This window comes from Cryptomeria japonica, chromosome 5, assembly GCF_030272615.1.
Source record: "Cryptomeria japonica chromosome 5, Sugi_1.0, whole genome shotgun sequence".
NCBI lineage: Eukaryota > Viridiplantae > Streptophyta > Pinopsida > Cupressales > Cupressaceae > Cryptomeria > Cryptomeria japonica.
In genome coordinates, this window is record NC_081409.1 from 370,284,244 (window position 1) to 370,300,265 (window position 16,022).

At 37.2% G+C, this 16,022-nt stretch overlaps 1 protein-coding gene across 1 annotated transcript; it reads right to left on the minus strand.

Moving 5' to 3' along the window:
* Nucleotides 1-3,331: 3,331 nt before the first annotated feature.
* On the minus strand, nt 3,332-6,236 carry LOC131035963 (uncharacterized). The gene is made up of 2 exons (XM_057967755.1): nt 6,011-6,236; nt 3,332-3,699 (listed from the first exon to the last, which is right to left on the minus strand). Exons 1-2 carry the CDS (start codon nt 6,234-6,236, stop codon nt 3,332-3,334), a joined length of 594 nt encoding a protein of 197 aa, XP_057823738.1.
* Between the last annotated feature and the right edge of the window lie 9,786 nt (nt 6,237-16,022).

Below are 16,022 nucleotides of genomic sequence, written 5' to 3' on the forward strand. Positions count from 1 at the left end.
TATAGATTTGGCCATAGTGGGAGGAATCAGGTCTGACTAGGTGGCATATGAGTTGGGTATCAATATAATCATAAGTGGCATAAAACAGTTCTTCCACTAGGAATTCGTAACGATCTTGGTTTTCCCGTGTCTAGAGCAAAGAGGCAATTGTAGCCATGGCATTTGCCACTTTATTATCATTTCTTGGAATTTGTTCAAAGGCAATTTCCATAAAGTAATTTTTCAAATCATCGACCATCTTTTTGTAAGGCATTAGTTTGTCATCTTTTGTTTGATAATCATCGATGACTTGATTGATGACTAGCTGAGAATATACATAAGCATGTAACTGTGTGATATTTCATTCTATAGTCATCTTGATTTCGATGACCAATGTCTCATATTCTGCCATGTTGTTCGTGCAAGGAAAGTTCAATTTGTATAACTTTGAAATGGTATGACATTGAGGTGTGATGAATAGTATGCTTGCTCTTGATCCATAATGTGTATAAGAACCATCAAAATACAATTTCCAGGTTGTCTTTGTGATTGCAAGGACATCTGCATTTGGGAATTCAATATGTAATGGGTTGTTATCTTGAAGTGGTGCTTCTGCTAGCTGATCAACAATTACTTAAACTTTAATGGATTTCCTATCAATGTCAAATTTACTTTAGATCATCACCCATTTTTCTAATCTACCTATTAAGGCCGCCTTGTTGAGAAGATATTTCAATGGATCTATTTTGGCGATTAACTTGACCAAGTGAGTTAGCATATAGTGTCGCATCTTTTGGGATGCAAACACTACTGCTAGACATGCTTTCTCAATTGGTAAGTAGTTCAGCTCATATCCAACTAAGGTCCTACTGATGTAGTAGATGGCTTGTTCTTTTCCCTCATGATCCTGTTGTGCTAGCAGAGCTCCCAATGATACATCAGTGGCTTATATGTATAATGATATAAGAGCTTCGTAGGGTCATAACTTTTTACATGTTTACCTGATAAAGATGAAATTTGATAGGGAGATGCATCGTGAGGAGTTTTTTGCATTGTTAACCAAACCTAGTTTAGTTGGACCCCACTTCGATCAATTTTTCAGGGCCGGATTCCTTCATCTTGGGCTTCAAAAATGGGATTTACTGGTTTTTTTTAGATTTTAGAAAGTTGTTTTTTAGATATCTTCGATTCTGTAATTGATTTTAGTTTAGAAAGATGGAAATTTGTGTTTTAGTTGAGTTTTATAGAAATTTGGAAGTTTCTGTGTTTTTTTTAATAAGTTTGGAAATTACCAAAAAATGGCAAATCCTAAAAGTTGTTAAAAACTGCCAAAAAGGGTAATTTTGAATTAGCTACATATTGTAAGTTTTTTAGTTGCGGAAATAGATTGGAATGAGGAGATAGAGAAGAAAGTTGATTCAATCTCTTGTTTTGATTGTGTTTTCATCAATGGTTATTGTTGTGCTTTAAACTGGCTACATCAACAATGGCTTACCCTCGATTAGTGACATTAACACAAGTGGATTCATCAGATATTGTTTTATCTCATTGAAGGCTTCCTCACACTTGTCATCCCGTTTGAAAGGGACATTTTTATGCAATAGATGAGTAAGGGGATGACACCTATCAGCTTGTTGAGAAATGAACCTTCTGATGGATTGGAGTCTTCCTTGAAGTGAGCATAGCTGATTGATATTTTTAGGTGATTCCATTTCCATGATAGCTTTGACTTTAGATGGATCTACTTCTATCCCTTGTGCTAAAACAATATACCCCAGAAGTCTACTAGATGTGACTCCAAAGGCACATTTCTTTGGATTTAGTCTTAGTTTGTACTTTTCTAACCTGTCAAAGATCTTGCCTAGGATTTCCAGGTGTGCTTCTCTAGTGTATGACTTAGCCAATATATCATCAACATAATCTTCCGTAAAAGTGTGCATCATATCATGGAAAATTGCTGTCATCACCCTTTGATACGTAGCACCTGTATTTTTCAGTCCAAGAGGTATTACATTCCCATAAAAAGTACCCCATGGGCATGTGAAAGTTGTCTTCTCCTGATCTTTGGGTGCTATTTTGATTTGATTATAACTTGAGAAACCATCCATGAGAGAAAACATGGCGTGTCTAGTTGTCAAGTCCACAATGATATCTATGTTTGGTAAAGGAAAATCATCTTTTGGACACACTTTAAAGATCTCTGAAGTCTGTGCATACCCTAATACTTTTGTCTGGTCTTAAAATAGGAACTATATTTGACACCCATTCTAGATATGCTACAGGCCTAATAAACCCCAAGTCTAGTAATTTCTTCAATTCTGCTTTGACCAGTAAGGCTAAGTGAGGATGCATCTTTCTCAATTTTTGTTTTACAGGTTTAGCAATTGGTGATACATTCAAATGATGCATTGTGAGATTAGGATCCAATCCTAGCATGTCTGTGTATGACTAGAATTTTTTTATTTGTCTCTCCTTAAAAAACTCAATGTAGTTTTATTTCTCTTGATCTGATAATGATGGTACTGGATGTAGAATTTTTGGCTTGTCTGACGTACCAATGTTAACCACTTTTGTTGGCTCAATCAAAATAGAAGATCTTTCCTTATAGTACTCGGGTAGAGTGTCAAATCTCCCATCCTCTGGCACCTTAAGGAGGGTTTCACCATTGGATTCATCCTTTCTTTTTACTTTTCCTTGATCTAATTTTGCCATTAAATGGTTTTCAACATTAGATCTAATATTTGTTTTTTAATTTTCATTTTTGCGACAGAGAGATTTGGCACCCCCTCGAGTAGAAGATGTGTTACTGGATTCACTGATAGAAGTTGTTTTTGGTTCTATTGCATTGAGATATAAGGAAATGGTATGATCATTGGGAAAGGTATCTATCTCAATGGGTACATTGTTTTCCCAATCAATTATTTCAGGATGTACTAAAGGTAAAGGATCATTGGATTGTTGTGTGTCAAGGGCATTAAAGGTCATGAAAGAGATGTCAAAGTCTTCAATAATTATTTATAAGTCAAAGATGTTACTCTCCTCAAAATGACCTCTCGCAAGTAGTACCTGATTGTCCTCGATGAAGTCAAAATCGATAGATTGTGATTCTAATTCAAGGGGTCTTTACTCTAACGTTTGTCCTTCATATGAGTGGACTACATCGACATCAACATCTTTTGTATAACATGAATCTTCAAAGGATTGTGTAGAGTGATAGGAATCCCATTCCCACTCATTGGAATTTGTTTCACTAGAAGCTTATAATCTGAAAAATTTGCTCATAAAGATTGTGAGTAGCTCCTTCTCACTTTTTAGCAAGTTCTTCTTGTCTTCTTTCCTCTGCTTCTTCCTGCTACTTGTGAGTTGTTTCTTCTTCTTCTTGTTGTTTACGTGTGACTTCTTCTTCTCTCTGAATGGCAATTTCTTCTTGTTTTCGTTCATATTCCTCTTCTTGTTGTGGATCCAGATTGCTTTGCCCAAACCCTAGTCCTGATTTATCCTTAGTGTGTTGAGAAGGAGGTTTTATGGGTTCTAAGATACCTTCTTTCCTTTTTCCTATGGGACTATTGCCGCCATATCCCATTTTCCTCATGATATCATAGCCTTTTCCATATTTCTCTATTGGGATGCTGACATTGTTAACTTCTAGTTGAGCTTTTGCTTCATCTTTGTATAACCATTGTAAAACATATTTGTCCTTGGTTTCCTCAGCTAGAGTGCCTGCTTTGACAAATGATCCATCAAGTATTTTAAGTGGTTTTGAGATAGGTTATTGTTTGACACCAATGGCTTTCCATATGATTTTGGAGAGAGTGGTGAGTCTGGTAATGAATATTCCCCTACCCCTTTGTCTTTAAGCTGCACCTTTTTTCTCAAAACTTGAAAAGATTGAGGCAAACGCCTTATCTTTGGTTGGTGTACTAGAAGAAGATGCTTCCCTGTTATGTGGAACAATGACCTCTTGCACTCATTTCAGGTTACTGCAATATTGGAATGAATTTGAGTCTACTGAAATTGTGATCTTTTGCCCATTGTAGGGGAACTTGAGGCATTGGTGGTAAGTTGAAGTTATAGCTTGCATGTTGTGGATCCATGGTCTGCCTAGGAGTATATTGTAAGATAAATTTAGGTCCATCACTTGACACACTATATCTTTTTGCATAGATCCTACTCTAATCAACAACACTACAATTCCTCTGGATGAATGCTCTTCTTCATCATAAAATTTTGTTGTGATCTTTTTATGAGGGTCAACTGCATCTTCACAATAGCCTAAGGCATGGACAAGACTTAATGATCAAATATTTAGGCCAACTCCTTCATCTATTAGGACACGTTTAACACATGTTTTGTGGATGAGAACTTTGATATGTAAGGGAGTGTTATGTGGATGTTGTAAAGACATGTCATCATCTTCAGTGAAGGATAAGCAATGAGGCATTGTTAGGTGTTGAACCATGATTTGGAACTGATCAACACCCAGATCTATTAGGGACTGTGGCATCTACCAGAGCTCTTTCTAAAATCTATTTATGCATGGATGATATTTTTAAAAGCTCTAGTATTGATATTTGCGCAGGGGTCTTCTGCAATTGGTCCACTATGTTTTATTGTTTAGAAGTTGATGGTGTGGAGTTTGTAGGACCTAATAAAGTGACCTTGGCTTTACTTCTTGTGATGGCATGTGCAGGTTCCAGTTGTTTCTTTTCTTTGACTACAATAACAATGACCACATTATCATATGTGTGAGCATAGTTCACTTTCTCTTTGCCTTTGTTATTTGGTGGTGTTGAGGTTTCTCCTTTTTCATAATTTGGTAATGGGGTTTTGAATGTTGTGTGTGATTCATTTGTTGTGTGTCCATCTACGGTTATAACCTTGTTATCTATCAAGTCTTGAATGCCATGTTTTAATCATTGATAATCATTTGTTTGATGTCCTTTTCTTCGATGATAATTATAGTAATGATTGTCATTCCACCAAGTAGGTTTAACTTTTGGTTCAAAATTTCTTACTTCCGGTAGGGTAATCAATTTATTTGCAAGAAGTGTCTTCAGTGCTGATTCGAGTGGTTCGCTGATAGGTGTGAATTTTCTACAAAAGTTGGTGGAAGGTAATTTGGGTTTATTATTATCTTAATTAACCGCCGAGGTATGACTCGATAGATTAAATATGGGTTGTTTTGGTTTCACATTATTAACATCCACTATTCCATCATTGACAATGTTTCTATTCCTATTCCAAAACTTGAGTTTGTGAGTGTTAGTATTGTTGTAAGAATTAGTCCCTTCTTTATGAAGTTTCAATACTCCTTTCTTGACCAGTGCTTCTTCAATCTTGATCCCATTTTCAACCATATTCTCAAAACTTGGGGGACATTGTAATTTGAGCGCATAACTTATCTCATCATTTAAGTTATCAATGAAAATTTTCATCTTTCCATTATCAGGCACATGATGAGGATATCTTGCAAACAATTGTCTCCACCTTTGTAAAAATGTCATGAAGGGTTCTCCATTCTTTTGTTTTGTGTTAGACAAATCCAACATGGTGATCTCATGTTGAATGTTAAATGAGTATTAAGATACAAACTTACTCACCAGTTCTTCAAAAGTTATGATGCTCGGTGGGAGTTTAGAGAACCATTCCATGGCCTGTCCACTTAAACTCTTGGGGAATAGTCTCATTAGATAAGTGTCTTTGTGTGCAAACTCCATACTCATTGTGCAAAATTCTCTTACATGGTCTTGAGGGTCAATTTTACCATTGTATTTGTCATGTTTAGGAATTTTGCTGTTTGGAGGGAATAGTATCATGTTTAGATTTCTTTCAAATGGATAATGACATATATCTTGTAGCGAGTACCCCTTTGTAGTTCCTCGTTGCATATCTTGAATTTGTGTCTGAAGTGCTTGCATTTGTTGAGTGAGAGACAAAATGGAATTATCTGTGTTCCTTGGTTTGCTATCTCAGTTGTTTTGAATTCTTTTGTTATGGGTTTGAGTATCACTGGTATCATTTCAAGTCTCACTTGTTCTTTCACTTTGTCTCAATTGTGTAACATCAAAGTCATGAGGCAACTTAACACCTTGATGTGCTAACATGACGAAATATTTCTCTTTATCTATTTCCAAAACTTTCTCCATGAATTTACCAAATTTTGGATCTTGTTGAGCTTCTTTGATTGTTTCCTCAGTTATTTTATCATCATCGTCATCTTGATTTCTAGCCCTATAGAAAGAATTTTCTTCAGCCATTGTGGTTTTTTGTTTTTGTTTCCGTTGTTTCAATATCTTCCTTTGATTTCTAGTCATAATTGGAATACAAGTGACTGAAAATAATTAAGCTTCGATCTTTGTATGAAGTGCTAGTTTACCGTGATTCAACTAAATCAAATAGGAGAGGTCCTATTGATAAGACTAAGTTGATTTGATTTAAAGCCCTTGTTTGTTGATTGAGGATGATAAATCCTAATGACAAAACTATGCTCAGAAATCAAATATCAGATATTGAAAACTAAGCACTTAGGATGTTTTGATCTAAGCTTTCAAAGGAATTCTTTTGTGAAACCTGTTTTTACTAGCTTTAAATTGATCTGACAATGATGAAGGAAGAATATACCTTGAAATGGGTATCCAAGATTGTGATTCACTTTCTAGAAAAATTCCAATTCTGCTCTTTGTCTAAGGGTCTCAAATTACCAAAGTGCTAAAACAGAGATCCAGAGCACTAAACTGCTCAACCAAAATACTATTCAGAACACTCAAAATGCTAAGTTTTAAAATACTAATATAAAATAGGGATGCGGTAATCTGAGCTTTAATGTATGTTTCAATGGTGTGTTTTGATTTTTGAAGTGATGCGCTAGTCTGGTCTACCAAAGCGCTAAACTATTCCATCAATGTGCTAACGTTCAATGTCAATGCGCTAAATTTAGTTATCAAAGCGCTAATGTGTGAAACCTAGAATGCTAGTCCATGATAGTAAAAAACTCTTCTACTCTATGAATTTTGATTTTGATAGTTTGACAGTTTTGATGTTTAGTTTTGGTCAAATCCGAGTGGGTTCCAATGGATGATATTTCTGACTTGTGATCAAAAAACATAGAAGACATAATTTTAAACAATTGTCTTTGACCTAATATCTAAACAACAAGTGTATGTTTGGGGCTCAAACAAAGCCCAAATTTCCATGGAATTGCACAAGGAAAACACTTCAATTATTTATATCCTAAGGATTCAGATACAATGTGATAACTCAGCCCACAACTTGGAATCTTCGTAGTACAAGTGTAAACACCTTAAGAGGGGATGTCCACTTTTGACGTTGTCTTGGGGAAAAACCTTATATCCCCTTGCACTAAAATTATCACACCAAGGCTAATAAAAAGGTGGCTTCTAACTTAATGGAACTAGGAAGGGCATTTTTTCGGTGCATTAGGGTATAAACTCAATTAAGAGGTCTCCCAGCCTTGAAAACCAAGGTTTGATATACCCGAAGGTATGGAGGAGAGATATTCCCAAGCACTACCATTGATTTTGATTTTTATCAAAATCACTTTTATTTTATAGTGGGTTAGATGAACTTGGCTTTCATCATTCCCACTTGGGTCATTCCCCTCTCACCTGGCCTTATGGGCTACTCGGGAGGGCAGGCCCGCTAAAGTTATTGCACTACTTGAAAAGAAAAATTTGACGGGTCTGGTTATTTTATCGCCCAATGAAGGAGAGAGCATACTGACCTACTATCTCAGACATGTAAGACACAATGTTTGTTGATCTCCTAGGCAAACTATATACCGAAATTAAATAAAAAGAATTGCAATACTCCAACAACTGCAAACAACGTTAGTAGTTTCAACTAGATATCTTTGTCTGCGTAAAAGGTTTCATAATTTTAGTCTTTGACAACATAAAAGTACCTACAAAACAAAACAGTGAAAATTAGTTTCTAGAAATTGAAATTCTGGAAGTAGAACCAGAAATGCTAAAGTAACTCATCAAAACACTAATCTTAGCTATCAAAATGATATTATGTGGAACTAAAATACTATTCTACAAAATGAAAATGCTAAGTTATGATAGAAAAACGCCAATCCCAAAACCAAAACGCTATTATGGGAAATCATAATGCTATTTTGTAAAATGAAAATGCTAATTCATTGAAGCACAACGCTAATCTGGAGACCCAAAATCTAATCTAGGAGATAGATGCACTAGAAAAAGGTCTTTATGCACTAATCTGGAAGCTGAAAACGTTGATATCCCTCCTTGGAATGCTAAACTGGTTCTCCATGTTCACTTGTCAAAGAAAAATATACAAGAGACTGTTAAAAATGGGGCTAGGCCCCACGGTGGGCACCTTAAATAATGTAGTGTAAAATTATGTGTCAATTCATTTAATAATTAATTACACAACATTCAATGAAACATTACATGAAAGGATAAAAACAAATAAGTAAATTAAACCACTCCCTCAAATCGCCTCGTTGCTCTCTGTTTATGGTGAAAATGGATAACAACAATGTTGAAAGACTAAATGATTTCAACCACAAAACCCTAGCCTAACAACAACAAAGATCCACCATAACATATGAAGATTACCTAAGACAATGCAAATCAAATGAAATCACAAAGATTATACCATCACATGTCCAATAGGGTTTGAATCTTCATTCTTCCTATCTCCATTGATCTTGCTTGATATATTTGCTCTCAGATTTTATATGTGCACAAGAGCTCAACAAAGAACGAAAATGTGGCTGCAAGTAGGATCGCATATGAAAGTGCAAAGGTGTAGTGTAGTCAAGTAATCAAGTAGTTAGTCAAGGTGCATCGTTGGGGCTTGATAATGAAGGAAACATCTCCTTATATAGAAGACACTATAAGAAATGGAGGGATAAGATTGAGAGGTGTAAAAGGTAAATGGTCGGCTATGATCAGATGGCAGGTAAAAGAAACAATAAAATAATGAGGGAGTAGGTAGTGTAGGAATTAAGAGATGAATGACATGTGTCATAGGTAGAAAAGGTTAATGAATTAATTAAATAAATAAAGATTTATTTAATTAATAGAGGAAGTGGGATCATTTAAATAAATAAGATATTTATTTAATTTAGGAAAAGGGGAATTTAAATAAATAAATGTATTTATTTAAATGAGAAATAAGGCTAGAAGAAGATAAATTAATTAATTAAATAAATAAAGATTTATTAAATTAATAGAAGAATTAGGTTAAAATAATTAAATAAATAAAGATATTTATTTGATTAGACTGGACAATTTTAGGTGTCTAAATTTTGCCCCTCTTTGAGACAATGCAGCTTGTCACGTTGTTTCAAAGAAGATAATATGAACTGATACTGTATATGGTGAAAATGGATAACAATAATAACAATATTGAAAGGCTAAATGAATTCAACCACAAAACCCTAGCCTAACAATCAACAAAGATCCACCATAACATATGAAGATTACCTAAGACAATGCAAATCACATGAAATCACAAAGATTATACCATCACATGTCCAATAGGGTTTTGATCTCCATTCTTCCTATCTACATTGATCTTGCTTGATATATTTGCTCTCAGATTTTATATGCACAAGAGCTCAACAAAGAACGGAATGTGGTTGCAAGTAGGATCGTAGTGTAGTCAATTGATCAAATCATTAGCTCATTAGGGTTTGATAAGGAAGGAAGCATCTCCTTATATAGAAGACACCATATGAAATGGAGGGATAAGATTGAGAGGTGTAAAAGGAGGTCGGCTATGATTAGAGGGTAGGTAAAAGAAATAATAAAATAATGAAAGGGGTAGGTAGTGTATAAATTAAGAGATGAATGACATGTGTCATGGGTAGAAAAGGTTAATGAATTAATTAAATAAATAAAGATTTATTTAATTAATAGAAGAAGTGGGATAATTAAATAAATAAGATATTTATTTAATTTAGGAAAAGGATAATTTAAATAAATAAATGTATTTATTTAAATGAGAAATAAGGCTAGAAGAGGATAAATGAATTAATTAAATAAATAAGGATTTATTTAATTAATAGAAGAATTAAGCTAAGATAATTAAATAAATAATATTTATTTAATTAGACTAGACAATTTTAGGTGTCTACATTTTGCCCCTCTTTGAGACAATGCGACTTGTCGCGTTGTTTCAAAGAAGATAAGATGAACTGATACAGAGTTGCCCCAGAATGGGAATGATATGCCCCCTCGAGAGATTGGATGAAAATGTCTAAAAAGATTGTAGACAATCTCTCGATAAGAAAGAAAGGCTATAATGGATTGACCAGATAAAGTGACAAAGTCACGAGATAACGAAGACTGACTCTAGAAATGAAGGTGAGGGCTAGGGTAGGCTATAAGATAGACCACGGGGGAAAATACATCCTCAATGTCATCTACACATTCACAAGAGCATATTGCAGAGCGAAAATAGAGCAGGAGCAGTCAGCAGCGATGGCTTTGGTTCATAGATTTGACCACGTTCGTCGATTCCAGAGGCCAGCAGAGGTAGGAGAGTCAGTGAGTACCACAAAACCTCCTCGTACTTTGACGCATTTAATTTTGTCATTAATGCATGCTAAATAGGGTAATGAATGCACTTAGACTAGGGTCCAAAAAGTGTCAAAAAACGTCCAGGCACGTCTGTGCAGAGCATAGGCACGTCTGTATCAAGAAGGCGTGTCTGTGTTTTTCAGGCACGTCTATGCAGTCTTTGAGCACATTTATGTCATGTAAGCGCGTTTGCATTTGAAAAGTATGAATTTGCATCTTCTAGGTCAAATCGACAGTTCTGTGATGAACATATACTGTCGATTGGATAAGCTGCTGAGGGGATACACTCAAGCAGGTCCTCTAAGGAGACTAGAATAGATCAAGGCACTTTGTGATGAACAGTGAGTACCAAGATAGAGTACTTTGTGATGAACAGGGAGTACTGAAAGATGAGCAGCACTTTGTGATGAATAGGGAGTGCAAATGTGAGTAACACTTTGTGATGAACAGGGAGTGTCACACACGTAGTACTTTGTGATGAACAGGGAGTGTCACACACGTAGTACTTTGTGATGAACAGTGAGTACCACTAGGATAAATAGCAACACTTTGTGATGAATAGTGAGTGTCACTAGGGTAGATATCCATATGCATTTAGATAGCGAGTAGCATTTTGTGATAAACAGTGAATGCCACTATAACTGACATGATTGAGTTGTTTGACTGCAGGAGTATTTGCCGATGCTAGAGTCACGGGAGAGATTCCCGTCAACGCAGAGGTTGCGACCTGAGTTGTCGCTCGAGGACAGAGCTGCCATCGAGGAGATGGGTTTGAGACATGTGCTGTATGTGCCTAAGTTTCGGGCAAACATGGGTTTGCTGACTGCACTGGCTGAGAGATGGCACTCTGAGATGTGCGTGTTTCATCTGTCGATGGGTAAGATGACAGTCACCCTGGAGGATGTATATAGCATTATGCAGATACCGATTGATGGGGAGCTGATTCCGTATGATCGAGACGGAGAAAGGGATGCCCTTAGACGAGTGTTCTAGGATCCAAGACTGGAGATGAGGGTGGGACATGTGGCATGGGATACCATGACATGGATAGGATTAGCACTACCAATAGTGTTGGCAGGAGTGATAAGTGAGTTCCTCTGTCAGTTTTGTACCATTTTGTATAATGATGTAGACACCTGCGGGTGATTGTAGCCATATGATTTTGACATCATTGTATCATGACACTTTATATATATATATGAGATGATTCATCTTTGCGGCAGCTATATGCATGTGTACCTATGTGATGAGATGTTCTTATGTGATGCTTATGATATGGATGCAAATATGTATATGATGCAATGCAATATTTTATTTTATTTTGTTCGTTTATGTTTTATATGTGTATGCATGATGCAAATGTGAATGTAAGTAATGCAGATGAATATGATAATGCAAATGTAAATTGTGCTAACAGGTGTTGTGTGCAGGATGTGATGCAGTTGTGATATCTATATGTATGTATGAAATGCTTATATGTGGTAATGTAGGTGCAACTACATGAAATGCAAATATTTTTGGTGTGTCATTATACTCAGTCATGTGATAGCAGGCTACATGGACTCGAGAAGGACGATGGAAGTCAATCAAGAAAGGGGGATGGAAGACATAAGATATGAAAGTGAAAGAGCTTCTTGTGTGTTATCATCATTGAGCTTTATTATGGCAAGTAGGTTATGACAATCGAGGCATATGTTCAACCCAGAAAGTCATTGTACCTATTTGCATGGAGATAAGACAGTCACAAATAAGGAATGCCCCAGTTCACACTAGACTCACAGTGTCCTCATATCCTTGGACAAGTCATAGCATTACTAAGAGACAATCCACAGACAGCAAAGAAAGATAGGTGACGATACCCCATCCTCGCCTTTCTAGTCAAAGACATCCTGGAGATAGAATCTCTAGTCAAAGACATCCCGAAAAAGCTAAAAGACATGTCACCAAAAAAAAGATGAAATCAAAAGAAAACCAAGACTCGACACCAACATCCACTGTAGTCCTCAAGTTTAGTGTCTCTTGTCACTTGTATAGGTCTTATTTGATTGTGGTCACAATGTTTACTTTCACAGAAAGGATAGATAGCACTGAACCATAATGTTGTCTGAGTCTGTTGAAAGATTTGATTTTGTTAAAGCCCATTGTTGTTGTTGTGTCTCATCTGAAACTGATTGAATCCATGAAACTGATACTTTATTGTGGAGAAGATGAAACTTTATTGCGGATTTGTGAAGCAAATGTTGCTTTATTGGGGATTTGGCATGGATAAACTGAAGAAAGCTGGAAGAAACTGTACTCCTCAAAACATGTGATGTTCTCAGTTCCACACCCATTACTAGATGTAGGATTTTGTCTTAGCCACAGATAGGATCTGATTTATTATGGATGGAAAGGGAGGTTTATTATGAATGGCTAACCAATCTTGGGTAGATTAATAACAAGCCATGATGGGAATGGGTAAGTTTATTATGAACGAATAGGTTGTGAGTGTGTGCAAAGTGAAATGATGAAAGAGAATCCTGAAGGAGGGAGGAGCAATGTCTCTACGCATGGCGCTGGTGACCCAGTTTTCACCATGGTACTTGCCCAAGGCGCCACCGAAGTGGTTTTCACTGTTGGACGAAATTATTTCTCTTTACTTTTTTGATTTTTCAATGTTTTTTGTGTCACAAGGCGCCTGTTTGTCAGGTTTTCACCAAGTAACGATTTTTTTGTTTTATAAATTTTTTTGTATTTTTGAATTTTTTGATTTTTTTTGTGTTTTCGAATTTAGGATACTCTGAAGAGCTATGTGTAAAACCTGCGAAGGTGCATGTTGTTGATAGGATCCTCCAAAGGTTCACCTTCAGTAGTTGAAAGCTGATATGCCCCAGATCCATATGCTGCTGTAATAATGTAGGGACCCAACCAATTTGGTTCGAACTTGCCCTTCTTCTCTCTGTCTTGTTGATTTTTGGGGTTTTCTCTAAGAACTAAGTCCCCTACCTCAAATGTGCGAGGCTTGACCTTGTGATTGTAGCTGCGACTCATTCATTGTTGGTAAGCTTTGAGATGACTATAAGCAGTTCGTCTTCATTCATCCAATAGTTCCAGCTGTTGTAAGCGAGAGACCCTGTAGTCTTCATCACTAATGATGTTTTGCAAAGAGACCCATAAAGAGGGTAGCTCGACCTCAATAGGCAAGATGGCTTCAGAACCATAGACTAGTGAATAGGGTGTAGCTCCTGTAGGTGTACGGACCCTTGTGCGGTAGGACCAAAGTGCAAGATTAAGTTGAATATGCCAATTACGACCAGCATCATCGACTGTCTTCTTTAGGATCTTAAGGATTGTTTTATTAGACGCCTCAGCTTGGCCATTACCTTGGGGGTAATATGGTGTGGAGAAACGATGGGAGATATGGAAGCGGTCACAGAGTTCGCGAACATCCTGATTTTTGAAGGGACGTCCGTTATCAGTGATAATGGAAATAGGAATACCGTATCGGCAAATGATATAGTTGAGGATGAATGTAGCAATCTGTTTTCCAGTAACTTATGTGAGAGGCACGACTTCAATCCATTTTGTAAAATACTTTGTGGCAGTTATAATGAATTTATGACCATTGGAAGAAGGAGGGTGAATCTTGCCTATGAGATCGAGTCCCCACTGACAAAAGGGCCAAGGAGACGCAAGCGGTTGAAGTTCTTGTGCTGGCGCATGTATAAGGTCTCCATGAATTTGACATTGCTTACATTTCTTGACAAACTGATATGAGTCTTTCTCCATATTGGGCCAGTAATATCCAGTCCTGATGAGTTTCTTGGCCAAGGTAGGACCACTAGCATGTGGACCACATATCCCTTCATGCACTTCTCGTAACGCAATCTGAGCTTCGTCACTTTCTAAACATCTAAGAAGAGTGCCATCTAGACCTTGCCGGTATAGGATATCAGCTAAAATGACATATCGAGAGGATTGGCGAATGAAAGTGCGACGTTGGTTATTTGATAGTGTAAAGCGGAAAATCGCGATCGAACCCTAGTTGTTCTCCCCTCTTCCAACTCCGATGAGAGAGAAGGGAGGTTCGCTAGGATTCGATGGTTTTCACTTAGGGGAGAGACTTTACATTCAAAAGAGGGGTTGAAACCCACAAGATCCAATCCCACGCAATGCAAGATTGGATGCTAAATGTGTTTCAAGGGTTAAGACAGCAAGGCTACCCTCTTTTGTAAAGAATGTTGATAGAAGAATTAAGCTAGGCATGCATAGAAAGTGATAAAGATTTGCTTATAAACTAAGTTCGGATTATAGGATGAAGCTGCGGACCTGGAATTAGCAGTAAAATGTCGATACGGCGCTGTCTTACAAATTTGAGCAAAAGTTGTCGGGACGATGGCGCCCGGCTTCACGGTCCTCTGAAAAATCCGCGAAACGGAGGGGGATCTGTTCGTCTCTGCACAAGGATTCCAGATCTTCAATTTCAGCCGCGTACCTGCAACCTACACACAGAAAAGCAAAGACGATTGGGGGTTAGGGATTAGGGGTTTGCCTTTAGGTCAAACCCCCATTTTGGAATTAACCAAGAAATGAGCAAGAGCTGTAAATGTAAATGACTGTAAAACAAGTACTAATACCTTGTTCTAAGGATGTTGGTATCCTTATGTGCGAAGGTTTAGATGTTGTATGTTGTATGTTGTAGCATGTAGTATGTGATCTCCTCTTCAATGGTTGAATCATTGCCTTGAATGCAACACTTAGCCTTGAATGGAGACTTGAAATGATCAATTGCTTGAAGGAATGCTTGAATGCTTGAATGCTTGAGTATAGTTTCCACGCTTTGTACACATATCCTCTTCATGCCAAATGAGAGAGAAAAATGTAGTTTATATACTTGTCTTTTAGGGCTGATAGACTGATTTTCCCGACCTTAGGCCGACCAGGAAAGATAATTTTCCAAATTGCAAACAAAAAGACCCGAGACCCCTTAGGAGACCGGGCCCAAAATAGGACCCAGGGACCAGGGCGCCCTGGTCCTGAGGGACCAGGGCGCTGGGCGCTCTGGTCCCACCTCCTGGGACAGCAGGGTGCAAGGAGGTTCAGGCCAAGGTGCTTGAAAAATGCAGTTTTCAGTGTCGTGAGCAAGTTTCAGGGTCTCCATTCAGGTTGCGTGTTGCGTCGCCATCGTGAAGACCGAAATGCAGTCGAAATTGCAAGTGTCACAATTTTAGGACGCTACATTTAGCCCCCACTTTAGCGGGAGTATGTATACTCATACTTCCGATAAAGTACAAGGAAACAATATTGAAAGACTTTCACCATGTCAAGGAGGCAAGATACACCAAGCCCCCAGTGGACTAAGGATCTTACGACTTCGATTGACAAAGTAAAAGGGAAGATAACGAGGGAGAACCATGACTGTCAGTAGTAAGGTTCCCTCACTATGAGTCATGCAAGAAAGATATCAAAAATTTTCAAGGCAAAGCTAAA